At 37.1% G+C, this 21356-nt stretch overlaps 1 protein-coding gene across 20 annotated transcripts in view; it reads right to left on the reverse strand.

Moving 5' to 3' along the window:
• SPAG16 (sperm associated antigen 16) overlaps window positions 1-21356 on the reverse strand; it is a 387166-nt gene that overhangs the window by 349909 nt on the left and 15901 nt on the right. For all 20 annotated transcript variants that reach the window (XR_002439114.1, XR_002439113.1, XM_021397841.1 and 17 more), the window contains 4 exons: window positions 15897-16004; window positions 14699-14816; window positions 13314-13383; window positions 8378-8505 (listed from right to left, as the gene is read on the reverse strand). Coding sequence is in view for 18 of the 20 variants with exons in the window: in XM_021397841.1 (XP_021253516.1) it covers window positions 8378-8505; window positions 13314-13383; window positions 14699-14816; window positions 15897-16004 (424 nt within the window). In the remaining 2 variants the exon portion in view is untranslated. The remainder of the gene's footprint in view (window positions 1-8377; window positions 8506-13313; window positions 13384-14698; window positions 14817-15896; window positions 16005-21356) is intronic.

Consider the following 21356-nt stretch of genomic DNA (forward strand, 5'->3'; position numbering starts at 1 on the left):
ACACACTATAATACAATATAATTACAATTTAAGCTAATAAATTCAATAAAATGAGAGAGAGTGTCCAAAATTAAGGTAGGCCTTACTCTAATTCTGACCGTCAAGCGGCTGGGGAGCGAGGTGCTGCCGGGAAGAGAGACGGGATGAGAAAAGAGAACATCCCGTGATCTGCAAACAGTTTTATCTTTCCCTCTGACTGGGAAATGGTAACAGAGCAGCAAAGTCCCCTGGGGAATGTAGTAGTCCTTCTCTTCTGAGAACCAGGTACATACACGACATGATGTTATGATGTGGAATACCAGTAACCAAAAATCATAAAACCACGGCACCTAAAAATAACAGATCACTGTTTTGCTGTATTAGAAATTAAAACAACGCATATAAGGCTGCCAAAATATTAAATAGCTCTTTCCACCTTTTGTATTGTAAATTTTTTACAGTAAAATAAATCTTCAGTAACAGAAGAATTATAATTGGAAATAGACTTGTGTGGAGTTCATTTTTTCCTCCCTTACACAGAAAAAAAATCTCTTCATAAAAATCTATATTTTTCAACTGTAATGAACTCTGTAGCCATTGCATCCTGGCCCAGGTACCCAAAAGATGCACCATCATAAGTTCTGTACAGTTCTCATACTAGAAATTTCTATTTCCTTTACAGAATATATGCCTTAGCAAAAGCTAAACACTTAAAAAAGCTTTAGAACTGCAGAGCTATAAAGAAATGTACTGGCAGAAGCTTGTTTAGTGATGTTCCATCTGAGCATATTTAAGAAAGTGTGCTGCAAAGCACAGTACGTTCCTTTGACGAGGAACCAGAGGGACTGAACCGTTCTCCTCCTTGTCCTCTCCAAAATTCCCAAAAAATCGCTGAGAAAATTGTTAAGGTTTTGGCACTTTAACTAAAGGGAAAACAAAGCATTATTCCACAGTTAATGAAATTACTCAACTACCGTCTCTAAGGCCTAACAATGCTGACAGTTGTACAAACATAACTCTGTCACCCACTGCGTGCGCTTTGTATGGGAGCTCTTGTGCTGTCAAGTTCTCCCTTAAATCACGCAAAGCCGAAGCCCACCATAAAGCACAAAGTGAATGAGAGTGCACTGCGGGAAATCCTGCAGGATAAGGAAACGCTAAGCACAGCAATTCTCTTCCCATCTGACAGGGCTGTCTTGAGGAACATAGCAACAGCAAAAGTTATTTTTTACACTTAACTGATTTATCAATCTCTCTCTGGGTTTTGTTGCTGCTGTTTTTATTCAATGTAATTTCAACAGGCCCCTTTTCCAGGAAATTGAAGCATTTGCTTATCAAAAAAATAGCAGTTTTATCATAGGTGCTTTTTGCAAACGGTGAGGGCGGCTCCAAAAGTAATGTGTCCTGTTTTGTGATGTTGGCATCAGAGGCAGATGATGGTGGTGTGGCAGTAGAGGTTGAACCTTCCCACCAGTATCTCATTCCACCTTGTTGTCGTCTGACAGATGGCAGCAGAGGAGCATGCTGACAGAATGGTGTCTGACATGGAAGTGCAGATGAAGCAAAGGCGCATCACTGAATTCCTCCGTGCAGAAAAAACGGCAGCCACAGACAGTCACTGACGCTTGCTGAACATTCATGGAGACCAACCAGTGGATGTGAGCACAGCGAGGCAGTAAACGGTGCGTTTCAGCAGAGGCATCAGAGATATAAAAGACAAGCCACATTCCATTTGGCCATACACAGCTGTCACATGATGAAATGAAGAATGTCTCTACCAGCTCATCTGCGTGAACTGGCAGATTACGACCAGAGAAGTGCGTACAGAGCCCAGTATTGGCCTCAATGCACCAGAAACTATGGTGGCAATGCAAGAATATCACAAAGTTTGCGTCAAGAGGGTGTCACAAATGCTCACACAGGAACAGAAAGAACACTGTATGAAAGTTTGTCAGGACCTATTGAACCAATGTGAGGCAGAAAGTGACAGTTTCCTGAATCACATAATTACTGGTGATGAGGCACAGTGTCACCACAGAAGTCTACAGAGTGGCAACGTGTGAATTCCCCACTGAATAAAATGTTCAAGACACAACCCTCAACAGGTAATGTGCACTATCCTTTAGGACAGGAAAGGGATGACTCTTCCAGATTTCCTGGAACCTGGACAAACCATCAACTACAACTGCTACATCATGATGCTGACTACTAAGCTGAAGGCTCCAACTTCCAGAGTCAGGCCAGAGAAGATGAATGACTTTTCTCCTGTGACATGATAACGCCAGGCCCATCACAGTTTGAAGACTGTAGAGTACACTGCCAATCTTGGCTGGACTGTCCTATCACAGCCACCAGATGTGGTGCCTTCTGACTTCCACACAACAAAAGACCGACTGTGCAGGCAACATATACAAATTTTCACAAGCATGACATACGGCCTCTTCTTCATCACTAGTGAAAATGCGTAGTCAATGGTGGTGACTATGGTGAAAAATTGTGTTTTGTAGCTGAGAACTTGGTTTATCAAGCAGTGTTAACTTACTGCTCTTTGTATCTGTTGTAGTGTCCATGGAAACAGAAAGGACCCATTACTTTTAGAGCAACGTATTTTAGAGCAAGGATGAGATTCACAGCCTCCCAAAAAGGTGAGCTATTATTCTGAAATCGATCACAGCATTTTGCTCAACCACAGAAAGAAAGACGTGAATATGTAAAGTGTATCTGCAATTAGATCAAATAAATCTTTCTTTCCAAAATTCTTCTGTATTTGTTTTCAGTCGCAGGGGCCCGTTATTTTATTATGCTTAGCAACATGTAATGACTCAGAATAAGCAGTGTTCTTCAGCAGAAAGAAACCCTTTGGATATTCTGAAAGGTAATTTTATTAAGGGGCAATAGTTTAAAGAATCAAACGTAATTATTTCTAGAAATACATGGCTTTCAGTGTCTTAATTTAAGAAAGCTGCAGTGATGGATGGACAATATTGTCTGTGTTGTCTTTTGTAAGTTTTTCTTGCAGGTTTTGTCGTTTTTTTTTTAGATTTACAGATTTTTTTCCCCCTCATGTAGGTCTGACAAATATAAAAAGATATTTAGGCAAAACCTAAAACTAAAGCTAGCATCACATCAAAAGCACAGATTTCAGCTAAAAAGAAGGGTGCTGTTTTTTTTTTTTAAAACTATTTTCAAGTTTATTGTAGGAGCTTAAAAAATACAGTGGGCTATCTAACAAAGAGATAACGAATTAGATCAACTAGAGAACATTTTTGGCTTACGCTCAGTGGATCATATTCTTAAAAGCTGAGTCACAGAATAGTAATTTCCTAAGTAGAAGTAAAGAGGTATCATACTCCAAAGATGATTCTACTTTGCTTCTTACTACCTACTACCACCGCAGTAAGCCCAGCTCCCACTCCATATCTGATGACAGTCCTCTGGACAAGGTGCTGCTCATGCTGTACTCATGGAGTCACAGTCATGCTCCTTGGTTCGCAAATAAACATTTACAGGACAGCATCTCATCTGACCACCTTCCCATTTGCAGTCACTGAGTTGTGGAACTCCCCTTTTCTCTGCCACTGATTCTAACTAATGGTATAAGGTTATTTTGATATTGCTATTCTTTCATACAAAGTTAAAAGGAGTCTGGTTTAGAGCAAGGTGGAGGTATTTTCTCCCTAAGCACAATTTTTTGGGAAATCTAATAATGGCAGGGAAGGAAATCCTCTGCTGGTTGGTCAGGGCATCCTCTTTTCCCAGCTACACCAATGTTATTCCTCCGAAGAACCTATCTGTCCTGTTCCACTGACAGGAGCTCCCTAAGCAATCTGAGCCAGAGCTGCACTATACTTACTATTATAAATTTTAATATGAAGTTCTCTTATTTCTTATGGGAGTTCTACCTTATTACTTCTTGGTCTATCGGGTTGTTTCCTTTTTTTTTTTTTTCAGAATTAATTTACATTTTAAGTATGTATCCTTTCTCTTTTTGTTCCTCGGTAAACTATGCAACTTAACGTCTTTCACCTTTTCTTTCAAAACTGTGTTCCAGAGACTTCTAATCATTCTTGCTGCCCTATTGTAGATGCAACATTTCTCCCACAAGAGCTGTGAGCAAACTGAACATGATGCTGCACTCAAAGCGACATGCTAACTGAACAAAGCAAGATGGTTGTTTCACATTCTCCTTACAACATTTCTGGTTTACGCTGCAGTACAGTGTTCAGCTATTTTGCAATATGTCATTGTTGATCCATGCTAATTTTATTTTATACAACAAATACTAGACCCAATTCTAAAGAAACAGTATTTAATCAACTGCTTCTTTTCATCTTGATCCATGTTTGTACAGTTGATCATTTTTGTAAAGGTAGAGCTCTGTACCTTTTCTTACACTGTCTTTTTTTTTTTTTCCATAAATTCTCCAATAGGTCAAGTTTTGAATTTTCCTCCTGTCTGCAGCTGCACTTATTGTTCCAGTCAAACCCAAACAGAATAAACTGGTTTGCTAATTTAGTCAGTATACTTTGTTTCATTTCCCAGGTCATTAATGAAAACATATTTCCTCAAATGTCTATGCAATTTAGCTGCATGTTTTTTCTACCTGTCTTCCATTCATTATGAAAGTTTCCATCAGGTCATATTTCCATGGATTCTAATAGGAATGATTTGAGAGACAGTAACCAAAGCTTTATTAAAAACACAAGAGCACTTAGAATAAACAATAAGATGGAAAGTAACAACATTTACTGCTTCTCTTCTATCCACAAGATCTCTTCTCCTGTTATGGACACAATTTAACCTAAGATGGCTACATTTTTTCTTACAAATACATTTTCACTGTTAATGCTTTTCCTAGTTTCTTCCCTACGGACAGTACATTTTCACTTACTCAATCCAAAATTCTTTGGGAATTTCTATTATAATTACCCAGTCCATAATTTTTTAATTTCTACTTCTTCCCTCATCTGATCTGTAAGCAGGTATTTTCTTTCTCATACTCTGGAAACAAAGCCTTTTGTAATTCTATCTGCTGTTAATTCTCTTAGGTATCTGACTGGAAATTTACTATACCAATGAAGGATCATAGAAATAAGAATACCTGTATTATCTGTCACTCTTCTTCTCTCTACTGGAAACCAAATCAGTACTTTCTTGCTAATTTTACTGCAAACCCAGAATGATTGCCTGTTTCACTTACTACCCTTCCTGATTATTTTGCGATCACATGGCTCCAATTCCATCCCAATATGCCTTACATATTTACATATAACTTATATTCAAGCTCAATAACCTGATCAAGTGATCATTTATTCAAGCTTCTCTTCTGACTGACAACACAGAAACAGTGGAGCTTCTAAATTTTGTATGCTGTCTTGCACACAACTGAGGAGAAAACTGGGTTTTCATACATGTATGCATGTGCTATTTGGACTCAAAAGCCTTATGAATTACAAAAGCTAGCAGTAACTTATGATCATTGGATCAATTACTTCTGTAATTTACCATAATTCCCAAATCCATTCCACAGACAGATAACATTTCAGTCATTGGAAATGTCTCACGCACCTTTTGATAAAGTTTTATACCAAATAAAATTCCAGAAAATGAAATTGTGTTGCAATACATTATATGTGGAAATTGAATATACTTAATATAGAGAAGCTGCAATTGCCCTGCTAATAACTAAAAGAAATCAGAGAATCTAGTCTGTGAGGAACCAGAGAAGAATTAATAACATAAAAACTGAAAAATTATATTTCTGCAGAACAGAGGAAATCAAATTATCAAAGGTTCCCTAATTTTAATGACCTGTGAGTGCGTTTTAATTTATTTAAATGTTTAAAGCAGTACTCTGAGCAAATTAATAGCCTAATAATATTGATGCTATCAATACTGGCTTTTTAAGGTCTAGATAAGTAATCAGTTCAGCCTAATTGCCTGCTACTGTATGATTTGAGTCTTGCAAAAGATTTCAAAATCAAGAGAATACAATTGCTCAAAAAAACTTCCAGTTGCTTTTTCACTACTTCAGGGATAAATTTCATCTCGAAGCGACATTAAGCCTCGAATTACACATCAGCTAATGCAGCATATTACAGTAACGCAATATACGTCTGTCCTTCGAGTCAATGTTCTACCTCAGCTATGACTCATATTTTCATCTACTTAAAAGTAAGCAGAGGCACTACTTAGATCATTATTTACCTACAAGACATAGAAAAGGCTTTAAATTATTTTAATCTCCATAGCAGTACAGCTAACACATATATTTAGAATTTCAGCTCAAGGATGTAACTTCGTGATGACATATTTGCTTTTTACTGTACTCCTTACTTCATTCATGGTATAAAGCAAGCACAGTCTTAATTCAAACATGTGTAAGTCATTTCCCCCCAACAAACATTGAGAGAGTTATTGTCATCACTGCAAATGAGAACCACTACTTATAGTATATTCTTTAATAAAGACACAGCCTCATTGAAACGGAGCATTACATGAAAGAAGCAAAGTCACATAAAAGATCAGGTCAATCTGACTTTCTCTTGATATGGGCCAAAGGAGATGAGGTGGCATATAGAAGTTCTATTCCAAATGTCACATGAAACGATCTGAGGAAGGCAGGGTACTCATTTACACCTCATGCTTTCCGTGAGAACAAACACTTTGAGAGCCGAAGTGTTGAGCAACAGCACACTATTTATAAAGTAATACAGATTGGAACTATAATTCAATAACTGCACACTACAGGAAAAAGGTTGTGAGAGTACGTTTGTTTGAAACAATTTTAACTTACGTTCTTGCCCCCTACAGACTCATCATTTCCTCTGGTGTTTATGTGATGCAAAAAAAACCAAACCAACCACATATGATCTATTTCTCAGAAACAAACCGTTGTTAACCTCACACCTAAAATTTAAAATCGACCAGCCAAGGCAAAACCTAGCACATTCAAACACATCCCTATTTTCTGATGTCTTATTTCTGGACTTACTCCAGTTTTTTAATCCACTGATTAAATAAAGACATCTGGGCCTCTGTTAGGAGTCATTTGGGAACATAAGATCTGCAGAAGCACAGATGCTTGCCAGAACCAGTCAACTAACAGCGCTCATGAATTTCAAGAACAAGAGCAAGCCAGACAGTCAGACTACCTGCGTAGAGTCTATATATTCTAGGGGTGAAATATAACACCACTGAAATTTACTATAATGGTCCTGATGACTTCAGTAGGAACAGGAACAAAGATTGGATTTCGTAAGCCAAGAAATAGTCATCTGCTCACAAGTCAAAACGAAAGAAAGAGCTACCCAGGAGAGTCTAAGATGAACGCTTCTAAGCACTGGATGAGGAATAGGGAAGGTGGAAAGCAACTGACTGGCAGGTGACTCAGTAATACTCAGCAAGTAACAGGTGGGCAAACAGCAGAGTTACTTCCACGAGAAGGAATTGTTTTAAAAGCAAACCTATGTGTAAAAAGTGTGGAGTTTAAGGACAAGGAAAAGGGATTAAATAAACTGATATATCTTTCAGAAGCAGAATTACACTACTGGTATCAAACAAAATAAATGCCCCTGAAAAAAACAGATAAATGTGCAAGAAACTAGAGATATATTTTTGTGAGGATATGGAAGACGGAAGTTGATTGTCACTACAACAATCTAAACAGAAATTGTACTTTCTACAGAAACATATCAGCTCTAACAGTGGTTCCCACACGAGAAAAATAAGCCAGAGTAACACTTCAAAGAGCTTAAAAAATTCTACATTTTACAGTGTTTATCTTGATCTTTACTACTATACAGCCCTCAAATGTAACTTCAAAAAAAAAAAAAAACAAGTAAAAAACCACAAATATTTCAACAACTAGAAAAATTCTATTGGGAATTCATTTTTGTACAACCTGCAAAATGAAACAGCAACACATCTTGGTACACTCAAGTTTAGAAAATATCACTGACAATTAATAATTCACTTTTTTTTTTTGCTTTTAGTACCCTAGATATAATACCTTTTAAAAACCAGTTGAAACGTTTGAGAACTCCTATGGAATACATCAAGATTTCTCTGAAGTTACAGAAGAAACATAACAAAACAATATGCATTTATGGGCAGTGCTCTTTCTCTGTGGGGTGATTATATCAGGCTTTTGAAAAGCAGTTTGCTAGCCTCAGCTAATAAGAGGCTCTATCATTCCCTGAAAAATTACTCCCAATAGAAACTCGCATTAAAAAATAAGAACTTAATACCTACTGACCTATTTACTCTCATGAAACATCTGTCACTGCAGAACAGACTGCTTCCAGCCACTTTGGACACCATCTTTCACCACAGCTTACTCATCATTTCAAGCATAGTTTAGATTGGCTACTGAGCAACTAAGAAGAAAGGTGCATACCTTAGGATATCTCTTCTTCTCTGAGTCATTAACCGGACCAACATCAAGCATTTTTTGCTGCCTTGCTTCCTGAAGAGCTTTCTGGGCGGGATCTTCCAAACCCTTCTTCCTTTCCCATTCACGGCCAGCTATAAAACAAAGCCAAGACAAGTGTCATCAGGATACATTTTTCACTTTCCTGAAAAATGTCTCTTGATATTAACTAGACATAAAAAGTTTCAGCAGATACACCACTTTAAATAGAAAGATATCCAAGATTACTGCACCATACATGTTAAATATTCCAAGAAGGCATATAACTAACTCTCCACTAATTGCTTTGGTGGGACTTATTTCAGTTTAAGTAACAGGTATCTTAGATTTTGGCCTCAGAATGCTGCTATAATTTTGAATCTTTCTGTACAGGACAGAGTCACAATAAAATGGCTGCAATTCATCGTCTCACTGCATCCTACCTAATATCTACCACAAACACATTACTCTGATTTACAGCTTACATTCCTTTTTACTTCTTTGTCCTTTCTCACAGTACACCTTCCAAACAAGCAATTACTTACACATTGACAATAGCACAGAAATCCAAAGCAGTTAAAATAGCTGCAAATTATCAGAACAGGTGGAAGGGAATATGAGGAAAGATATGGCTTATATGTACCACTGCACAGCACATCTCCCAGTATCTGGCAAAAAGGATTGTATTCTTCAACACCCTCAGCAGTGGCACCTTCCATGCATCTGAATACAGTCCTCTTCAATCCCTGTGCCTAGTTACAACAGTCTGCAGTATGTATGCATGTCAACAGGAAAATATGCAATTCCAACAGGATTTGGACAGTTACATTGCTCCTGTTCTCTGAGAAACATGTTATACAGCTAAAATCCAGGCAGAAACAATCAAAATTAACGCTATACACGTCTAAATGTTTGCTGTTGTACAACAAAATTTGGGTAAAACCTGGACTACAAAATATCCACTTTGTCTTATTAAAGAAATGAAAAAGCCCTCTCTACTCTTGAGACAAAAATCATGGATTTAAAAAGCGCAGAACTTTCCTATATAACAAAACAAAGTAAAATTAAGTGATAGAAACAGCTGTGCCCGGTCTAACAAAATATCTGTATTCTCACTGCTTTGAAAGTTAAAGCTACCATCACAGACACCCTAAATAACTTTCTGTCTGAGAAACCGTATACTGCAGAACAGTTTTCTATGCAAACGCTTCCTCCTCACTCAGCAACTGCTACCCATGGGGTATTTGAAATGCACATTCTTGTAAATGAACACAGAGTTATGACAGTTGAAGGGCTTAGAAATCTGAAACCGTTCAACAACAACAAGCCAAACTGCAAAGAACCGTTAGGATTGCATTAAGATGCGAACAGCTTGCGTTTATAGATTTCATATTCCAATTGCACCACAGCTAGAATTGGGACAACTAGGTTTAACTACTTTAGCTGGTCCCTTTTAAATTTCTTTTTACATGACCTTCTAAGAGCAATTACAGCAGATCAAAGAAAGGAAAAGAACAGTTATCAGGCTTAGCAATGAGTTAGTTCAACCATGACTAAAGAAGCTCACTGAGTTCAACTTTTGAATATAATTGGGTAATAAATAAACAGTTCCTGTTTTCAGAAGATTCAAGAAACATACTGAGCAAATAAGAGTTCTACAAAACGTTCAGAGAACCAGTTGTTAGAATAGCATACAGCTAGGTTTATAACCGCTTCGTTCTTTCAGGCAGAAGTTATTTTTTTTCTTAAAGAACCACTTAACATTATGTCTTGATCCTCAAGTAAGGATGCGAATGCTCTGTTAATATATATCAATACCCTAAAAAAAAAAAAAAATCAAATACCTGTGAATTCTCTTTGATAACTAGATTCCCCTATGTATGACCATGGCACCATTTTTTTTTTTACCCTTTTAAAGCAAGTCTTCTTGCAAAAAACATCCAATCCTTATTAAAAATAATCTCAACTCAAAATATAAAATCAAATTACACCAATTTATCTTACAGAGCTGACTTTGGAGTGCACACAGAAAGATGCCACCACACGGCTAAGTCCTAATCCTAAGCATGAACTAGTTTCTCTACAGCTGTTAAGTGTTCTTCCTATCAACTCTAAAGGCAATGAGTGAACAGAAAACAAAGCCTTAAACTTGTAAGCATTTAAAAAACATCTGAAGATGACTTTCTCTTGAAGGATTTGGGTACAAGCACTGTTTGCAAAGCTAGATAGCAGTCTGACTGGCAGCACAACAGAAAAAAAAAACCAACCACCTAGTAAATAAATTACAAGCCCTGTATGGTAGATGCTAGCTCTTTCAATTATTTGAAAAGCATCAGGCTAAAGGTTGCTACATCAAATGCCTAAGTAAAATACCCAGAATTGCTGTCCTAAACTTAACATTAAATTCTGTTACTTTCTTTCCTACCCAGCTTCCAGATACACATTTATAATGCAAGCTCTGTGAAGCTTCCCTTTCTTCTTAATTATACTCTGCATAGTTCACTCTGAAAACAAAGAAAAACAACCCACAAGGGATTGGTTGTGCTGGACCTCATTGCTACTATTCAAAACTTCTAACTCTTGAGCAGTTCCCACCCTAGGTACTAGCCACCCTCAATGCCCTCCAGCCAAAGTCATTTATCCAGGTGTTGTGTGGTCAAGCCAAGGTGTGGGAGAGAAGCAGGAGCAGTGACAGGCAACCTCCTGCTGCCAAGCAAAAAGCCATCCTTGCTCCTCCAAGCTCTGCGCTGCAATGAAAGCAGACAGCTGGCCAGAAAAGCATCTCACCTTGGCAAACTTGCCAACCTGAGTGCTCATTGACTTCTAACTGAAACATAGTACCAATGTACTAATGTATCAAAGTCCTGAAGAGACGGAAACTGAAAAAAAAAAAAAAACGCAGCCGTACATCTCTTCACAGCAGAGACTTGTCAGTCCAACAGCACTGGTTCATTCTGAATTAAGAACCTAAATTTAGAGAAAACACAGCAAACATCTCACCAGTATCCATGCACTGCTGCTGCTCAAGGTTTCAATTACACCATCACATGAATAAGAATTCAAGAGGCAACAGAAAGTATCTGAATCAGAGAATATCACCCACTGAGACACGAGTGTGACCTTCAGAATGCAGTAAGAATTATGTAATATTAGAGGGCAAAGTCCTGGCAAGAAATGAACTGAAATACTGCTTAATTTGTGATACACAGAGTATGAGGAAAATTAAAGCTTGTATAAACACGTGGGTGGCTGATGAGCTTAATTTGTGCTGGAGACTAGATGTTGTTTTTTTTTTTTAATTTCTCAATTGATAAAGTGCTCCCCTGCTTGTCACTTTTTGGCATTATTAAGTGCTCTCAAGATTTCTGAAGAATAAACAAGTACTGTGAGCAGCCGGAGAGCAGTTTTTGGATTCACTCAGATAACAAATGAAAGCATGTGTAGTAGGAAAGAGACAGGGCATCTATAATGTAAAACACTAGCACGGGGAAGAACCCACAATATATATTCGCAAACCAGAGTACAATGAAAAGCTGAATGCTGTATGTCCTTCTCCTAAACTAAAACAATGAAAAGTCCATTCTCTACCTCACTGCCTGAAGAGGAATGAAAATGAGTACAGCTCACTCCGGTGGGACAGAGGCTTGTATCTGTGGTTGTAACAAGATTTAAAGACTAGGGGAGCGCATATCCACCACACACAACCGCAGATAGATATTTTGGGGGCCCAAAGCATGCCTTGCTGAGGAATACAACATTAATTCATACAAAAAAAGCATCAGAATCCAAAAACAGGAAGATAACAGAACATCCCACTCTCTTAACATGTGAAGTCTATATTTACAGAACTTTTATTTTTGTTGTTTTAGTAACTATCTGCTTCTATACAAAATAAAGATCATAGCTTAGTTTAAACTGGAAAGTCAGAACCCTTCCAGGTCCGTACAGAAACAAAAATGGGTATGTTCTTTAACTAAACAGAAGAGAGAAATGGGTGCGCTTCAAGGGACTTCGCTAAGTCCTAATTGCAAGAAATGCTTCGCTGGGAAGCTGCATAGTATTTGATATGTACATGACTGAGAAGTTCTGAGTTCTCTAACGTCAAATCTGAAGTGCTGCTCATGACAGAAGCTGGGTGCAAAACGCCCTTCCCCTATGAATGCTCTGTTGCGGAAGAGAGCAGAGCTTACTGTTTCCCTTTATCATCTCATCTACTTTCATGAGTCTTTTTAAATCAAGTTTCTTTCAGAATTATCTCTCTCCATCAAATTCAAATGGAATAGGAAACCGATTCAAAATTATTAGCGGAGGAGATGCTCACAAAAATGTGGTAGCACAGACTTCACTAACCTAGCAAACCAGAGGACAATAAGGTGCCAGAATATTTTTTGTGGTAGAGTTAGGAAAATTTAATAATAACACATTTATTCAAAACAACAGGGAAGTTGTTTGAAGCCATATTATACAGCTAAAGATAATATTCCAGCAGGTATTATATAACATTGCATTACTATTAACCTTCTGTAAAAGAGAGACATGCTAAAACAAGAGGCTGGATTTCCTTACATGAGTATTTTCAAGATGTTCCCAGACCACTGCATACACCTTCTTACAATGAACTAAAAAAAACCATTCACGGAAAAAAAAAAAAAAGAGTATTAGTAGATAAAATATCAGACAATATACATTCCTAGTATTAAATCCTTCCACACAGCTACTCATATTCATATTGTCATGAGCAGCCCCACTGTCCTCAGCCAGAAAAAATATTCACATAATAAAATTGCTGCTCTGTGACCAAGACAGCTGATAAAACTGTTTCCAGCGTTAGTATTTTTAATTTACTGTTACACCAGATTTTGTAATGCACTACAACATGAAAAAACCCATAACCAGTCTGAGTTTGTTGTTAGGAATATTTTACCTTTTTTCACAGGAATCTGAACTGCACATCCGGACTCTAAATTATGTAATGTAGCTTGTAAACCTGTAACCTAATGTAAAGCAGAGGAGAGAACAAGAGGTGATATGAACTTTGATTTTGTTTTGTTCACAACATGCATCACTAATATCTGCATCAGTTACATGCATCTGTTTTTAATCTTCCAATTATTATCTGTAAGCTAAAAACATTAAATCTAATTCTAGGTTTTGGAAATGCCCAATGCAACCAAGTGAGAAAATATAAGCTATCCACAATTTCTCAAAATACTTTTATAATTCTATTAAAACAAAGCAGATGTACATAATATTTGGGACCAAACCCCACTATCAGCTTTTAACCACCGCTATCACTGATCTTTAACTTCATGGCACAATACGACATGCAGCTTTCTCATAAAAAGATGCCACAAAATATGATGTTGTTACAAAAACGCCATCGCTCCTGAATTCTTACAGTTCATCTCTGGATAGCTCTTACGTTCCTGAGATTTCATAGCACTGGAACCATTTTATGTTTTGTATTCCTGAGTCTGAATAACTACATTTGGACAGTAACCTTTCTTTTTCTTTAAGACATCTTCTTTTATTTATTGAATACTTTTAAAGTAAGCCCTCGGGTGACCTGAGCAAAACAGGAGGCAAAGGAAAGGAGGAAATGAGAGATGAGAACTATTAGAAGAGAGCGTAAGCATGCTGAATTCCTTTCATGTCACCCACATACAGCCAATGCTACTGTTGATGTTGCAATGCATTTTCAGAGACTCTTTTTCCATCTAAGCAAACAACCTATTAGCTAAACACAAGAAGGATAATTTTCTGTTCTTCGCCCACCCTATCTGTGCTTATAGTAGTTTCTGCTAATGGAATGGGATATCATGTATACCAACCTATACATCAAATAAGATTACAGAAGCAAAATAGTACTCCATTATTCCTGTCACAAGATCTCTGGTACATACTAGTTAGGAAAAAATACATTAAGATAATTCCTGGTTATAATAAGAGGAAAAAAAATAAATAGTAATAAAGTTAAGAGATTTCTAAAGGCATAGATGGAAACATATGAATCTGTAGCAATAACACACCTCTCCTCCATCTGAGGACAAAGATTGAACATGTAGGGGCTGCACAATACTTAATGCTGCTCTTCAAGCATCAGCAACAAATGAGAACTACTACCTAGGGCACTACGATTCACATATTTTCAATATTAACGCTTTACCAGAAAAAATGAAACTCACTAAAATATCCTGCTTCGAGCTATTATACAAGTGAGTTAGTTTACCAGAAATATTGTGTATTTATCAAATTATTTACCAAAAGCATTTTGTACAGCTTCGCAAGTAATGGTTGCCATAACTTTACCTGCCCAACTGCTCTGTCTCTTTCCAAACTAGTTAACATTTTCTGTCTCAGTACTGACTGGTATTTCTCAGTCATCTGCTTCAGCACTGGTTCATACGAAGCGTAATGCGCCTTCAGCCTGTGAACAAGAAGAGACAAATGCTTCCTCAAAAATGAGTTAAATCAGAGATTTCTGTCTATATAACTTCCCCAAACTACTGACTAAGATCCTAATCTAGGCAAAATGTGTAATATGGTGACGATTTGTTAAGTGCAGTGAACATTACATTTAGAATACTTAACCACTTTAGTTCCTCAGACCAAATTAAAGTCAGATATATAATCTCTCAAGAGAAACTGATCGGTACAACGCATGACACTAACAGCTTCAGAAAGACTGCATTTTGCAAAACGCTGACATACAGAGTCAATGAACAATGCTCTCCTGCATTAATACATATAAATTTCAAAGTTAAACACATAGAACTCATAGCTTCTGTTGCATGTATTGACTGATAACAATACTGACAGGCCAGAATTCTAGGAAATGTTAGGAACGGAGGACATAAAGCACTCTACAATTTTGTTTCAAAACTAATGATTGCATAAACATGCAAAAAAAAAAGATTCTAGACTCAACTCTTCCAGTTGGCCCAATGATCTTCAACACACAACACAATGGACAACACACAACTTCTACTCGTTGAGGGAAAGAGACACAACAGGAAAGTGAATTCTGTTACGGTTTCTGAATGACAAAATTATGAAATGAAATATTCTAAAATGAATTAGTTTAACTCAATACCAATGGCCCAGTTTGGGCTAATTTGCAATCAAAAGCATCACAGTAAGTTTCATATAACTAGCTTTACTTCAGCACTTTAAGCTCCACTATATTATCTTATTTCCAGGTGTATCAGCTGAAGAGAGATAGGAAATGGCCTCCAATCAGTTTTTAGGACAACCTGTGAAAGGCATTAGTCATAAGCCAGTACTAAAGAAAAGAATAGCTTACCTTGTTCCAAAGGCAAGGGCTCAACAAAAACACCCAGAGGGACACAATCTCCCAACAGAAATGTTTCCTTGGCTACCAGCCCTTAAATGAGGATAGGGAGAGGTGGACTCTGGGTCCACGTTTTTCGTCACACAGGTGAATCACTTGCACCTATGCTCCCAGAGCGAGCCATTTTCACAGAAATCTTTTTTTTTTTTTTTTTACCTTTTCATGTCACATATAAGCCTGTTTTTCTCCTGGACCACTTGCTTATGGTGCATTCTATGGAAGTCACGTTCTTTCTGCATTTTCAGGAAAGCCTCCTTTGCTTTGCTACACATAAACAGAAAATGCATGAGAAATGTATTAGCTTCGTCCTACTGTGTGCTGAATACACACAGAATTCATATTCAGATGTGCACATATCTACTGTATCCAAGTGTGAGACTTGCTAGTATGCCCTGTGGTAAAGAAACGTACTTTGAGGTCTTTTTGTTGCTTAGTGGCATACAAAACCATGAAGACTCTTCACCTCTTTACCTTTCCTCTGTTCCTTTAGAGGGAATCCATAGAGATTCTGGCACTATAAGTCTCAGAGTTAGCAGGAAATATTAGAAGGACACAGACAGATGGAAAAGTGCCCCACTGCCCAGAAGATACATGTGTTTAGAGTGTTTCTGCAAGAAAATTACACTAGAAAATTTCTAGGCTCTATCCAATAGCATGCTGCCTATTCCCAGGCATTATCCTCTGTACATCACAGCAGGAAGGAAAAGATCAATTTCAAAATTAATTGCAAACATTTCAATAACCTGTTTTTCTTTAAGCATATTCTACGTACAGCCAGGGGACACAGACACTTTGCTCTACAAACATAAAATACCCTTCTGTATATTTACAATATACAGATTCTCCTCGCTCTTACTTACGTGTATTTGGCAGGAAAGATTAGTACATGCATTATTTAATTACAAAGGAAGCTTTAAATTACCCTGCACAGAAATCAGATATTTGCACTTCGCAAAAATAAAGCTCGCTTCCTCCTCGACAGAGGATTGGAATAGTTAGGACAACCACTGTGACAACAGTGCATGCAAAAATTACAGGTCCAGGAACAGAACCTCTAAGTATTACATATAAAATGCATTGTATTTAATAGAACAAATAATATATATTCACTATATATGCACATTTGCCTTATTTACTACCTACACAAACTATCATATTTATATGTGCACATTTATATGTGAATCATTGCTTGTAGCAGGAACAGTCAAAAAGACCTGAAGAAAAGCACAGTGAATTTAATGACACTGTATAGCAGTCAAAGCTGGCAGAGAAATGAAAACATGCAGGGCTTCCCCTGCAGGAGCCACTAGAAAAAGACTCCATAAAGCTATAGGCACGTACATAGCTTTGTGTATGCACACACACTGAAGTTGTGATACAGAATAACTTGGAACATTGACATAGGGATATAAAGTACAGATTAATGATTCTGCTGAAGCTCATGAGAATGGCAAACAAATTGAGAGGTAAATGAATCATCACTGGTTTTAGTATAGTTCTGCGAAACGCCTCCATCATAACACCACTCACATAAAATCTGACTTGCCATAAGACCTTGAATACAAAACCCTTCCCTTCTAAACCAAGCAGATGGCTTGGTTAAGATACATGTCAGAGACTGCAAGTCTATCCATTTAAATTCCTCTCAAGTAGTTTGGTACAAAAGGCAGAAGAGGGCAGAGCTCAATAAAACCAAGCAGGGATTTTCAAAGGCAAGTTACGTGCCTTGTTCCAACTGAACTCATGTGGCAGTCAACTCTCCAACATGCTGGAAGTTGTTGCCTTAAGTATACTAACCAAAATAAAGAGAATGTTAGAAAACATATACCTTCATGCTTTTATTTAACCTATCTAGCATCAAGATAGCATCAAGAATGTTAGAAGTACCACATAATTAAACAGATGCGTTTAAATAGGGTGCACAACATAAAAATGTGAACCTTCTGTATTTCTTCACGGTGTAAATGAATAAACAGCTGCAGGATTGTTAAGACTTTGGCACTGAGGTAGGAGATCAACTGATTTTATTGCTGGTGATAGCAGGAATAGCAATAATAAATACATTTTCCTAGACTGCTTTGTTTTTAACTGTTACACTGCCTGTAACCTGAGTGAATACTTGCGAGCACATTTCCAAAAAACCACGACAGAAAGCTACTCGCAAATATTTTAATTTCCTAATTGATATTTGTGTACTCATAAAACTCTCTGACAAAGATCCTATGCAATTTTCATTCCAACTACTAAATAAATTCCTAAAAGTTTAAAGAACTTGTATCATAGCAGTCCACGTGATTAATGCAATCTTAGAATTGATTCCTCATCACATTGTTTACCTACATGTAGAAACACAGAAGCAAGAAAAGGGTCTGGTCACAGGAAAATACCAAAAATATATGAGATTTGAGGCATAGTTTAACATGGTTATGAAATCTTAAACCATTATTCAACTCAGAAGCAAAAACTGTTACCATAACATTAAATCCTTGAATGACAAATCATCACCGAAGAAAACAAATTAAACTAGTCTACTTTAACATTCAGCAATTTCACAGAATCATAGAATGGCCTGGGTTGAAAAGGACCATAATGACCACCTAGTTTTAAACTCTCTGCTATGGGCAGGGTCACCAACCACTAGACCAGGCTGCCCAGAGCCACGTCCAGCCTGGCCTTGAATGCCTCCAGGGACGGGGCACTCACAACCTCCTTGGGCAACCTGTTCCAGTGCATCACGACCCTCTGAGTGAAAAACTTCTTCCTAATATCCAACCTAAATCTCCTGTCTTAGTTTAAAACCATCCCCCCTTGTCCTATCGCTATCCACCCATGTAAACAGTCATACCTCCTCCTGTTCATACGCTCCCTTCAAGTACTGGAAGGCCACAATGAGGCCACAATTTCCAGAGATAATGTTTTCAGACATTTCTTGTATATTGGAAGGAACATCTAGGCTACCATTAAAGAAATATTACAGCAGATAGTATCCCTTACCAAAGGATCAGAGATCAGCTGTGGCCTTCAAGATAAAACTAAACGGAGTATACTTCAGTATATTTTAACTATCGTCACACAACAAACCAATTTCTACCAGAATACATCTGTTTTTAGCAATTTATTTCAACATTACTAGTGTACCTAAGCTTTAAGGTAACGGCTGATTTATTTCTTTTAATACATACATCCGAGGGATTTTGTTATATTTCAAGATGAGTTCAGATATTGGACAATCTATTAAACATGTACACTCACTGTGTACAGCCAGTGAGGTCAGTTGTCGTTTTCCCTAAAAAAAATGAAAAGCCACAGTGAAACACAACCAATGGACTGCAATCCACTCTACTTGCTCACTGCTTGTCATGCAATCACAAAAATACTACATTAATATACCCAAAACACAATTACATTTGCCTTCTGAACACTCTTCCACCAACTGCTGAAGAACATTACTGAAGAAGGGAATTGGTTTACAATCATTTAACCTGGGCCCCCATACTGCTTTAAGTCTCAAACAGCATTTCTTTTCAGCTGAAGGTTGTCAAGAGTAGCAAGCTCAGAAATACGAAACGTGATTAAAAGCTATCTTCAAATACACTTCACAGCACTGCATTCTCACCATGAAAGCTTTCTGACTGATCCGCATAGCAAAATATGAGTCTTTCCTTGATAAGAAATCATTATTTTCTAACCAGTCAAATCAGCATTTCTGCAGTGCTTTTAGGCATCCTGATGTGAGTGCAAGTTGGTGAATTCTTTCTCACAACACTTGAAAACCCAAATTGTCCTCCAGGTAATTTTGGCTCCTGATAAATACTAGCTTTATCATAGCCAGGGTACTGACTGACTCCAGTTTTGGAATGGATGAACAAGAAAAAGAGTTAGAGCCAGGTATCACAACCAAGATTTAGCCAAAAGACAAGGGAACACTAATTCATGATATGCACAGCAAAATCGCTCAATGTCACTCTTTATTCCAGAAACAGTACTGTTTCAATTCATAAAATGTTCAAAACAAATAAGTGAAATCCATGTCACAGAAGTGTTGTACTTGAATATCAATAAAAACTTAGAAAATCATTTTATATTAAAAAAATGTTGACAAATGAAATAGCGACCACCATTACAAACTATGCTTCACAGTTACACTCAATTGTGATACTAGCAGAAAGACTATGAAAATAAAGTTCTCCTTAGCACTGCAGAAAGGAGGAGTGACTGTAATACTGTTTTAATATGACACACGTGGAGTAAGTGCAGTATTTAACAGTAAATGCTAATATAAAGAATTTGCCCACTGGTAGTTTATGTCCTACCAAATTTCCCTACATGCAACTATGTTCTCTGGAATACTGAAAGGTGATATGACCGACCAGACCATTGCTCTTGCCTTCTTTTGTTGCTCATCATCATTTTGTCTTTCAGTCTCAACTGGCATCTGCTACAAAAAGTTTCCTGGTGCCCTATACAGTAAATATATAGACAGCCTTATGAGGGAAAAAAAAAAAAAAAAAAAGCCAACTCAGGACTACGGCAAAATAATTTGGAGCTTCGTGTTCTTAAGCAATCATAAATAAATAAAACAAGCCTATGTCAATAAATACCAAGTCACAATTTGCTTCCACTATCTCATTATTACATTTTCTGCCTCCTGAAGAAAAAAAATTGGAAAAAAGAACAGAAAGCCTTCTGGACTACTAACAATAACACATTTCAGAAGGGCCAGATTTTGTATTGTCGCTTTCTCTACTGCACGTGTGAGAGCTCCTTGCTCTCCAATTCAAACAGGAGACACTCAGCACTCAAATTCAATGTCCAAAGAAACTGCAGATGAAAATAAAGAAGTGTTTTGTATATGGCCCACCTTCCAGTACAACAGTCTAACTGACAGTGCACTATTTGACTTTATCACTATTAAAGCTGTTTACATAGCTATTAGACAGCAGTCAATTAATTTTTCCAATTAAAAGGTAATCAATCATTATCACTGGAAAATAATTTGATTATAATCAGTGCTGGTGATAATGACCACTTAAGATCTAAGTAGCTGTTTTTCATACAGAAGAACAATCTTAATGAAAATAAATATCTTGACCAATCTAGGTGAAAACCAGAAAGATGGAGGGTTTCTTTGTTTGGTTGATTGTTTTACTTGTAGTTGTTGCCTGTATGGTTTTTACAGGCCCATATTTTAAAATTATGCAGTAGGAAAAATCGAAGTGAAGTGCGATATTATCTCTTAGGGTTAATTCCCAAAGAACATATGTAGATCTACCATTCTTCAGGAAAGACTGCATCTCCACTATATACGCTAAATAATTTAACTTTCTTCTACCTTTAGTACAACTAACTTGTAACATCACCTACTGCAACATACACAAATGTAATCAATGAAGGTTATTTACACTGACATACCACTAAGACCAAAGTGTTCGATTTTTTGCTTTTTTCTTTTTTAAAGAGAGTAAATTAATATGTTTTTTTTCTATGCCGATATTTTGTAGTAGCTCAAATTTATAGTATGGTATTTTAATACAAAATGCATATAATAATTTACTTTCTTCTTCTACAAATTATAACCTCTTGATTCTTCGTAGTAATTTATTGTGATCACTGCAT

The sequence above is a fragment of the Numida meleagris genome, chromosome 5 (assembly GCF_002078875.1).
Source record: "Numida meleagris isolate 19003 breed g44 Domestic line chromosome 5, NumMel1.0, whole genome shotgun sequence".
NCBI classification, from domain to species: domain Eukaryota; kingdom Metazoa; phylum Chordata; class Aves; order Galliformes; family Numididae; genus Numida; species Numida meleagris.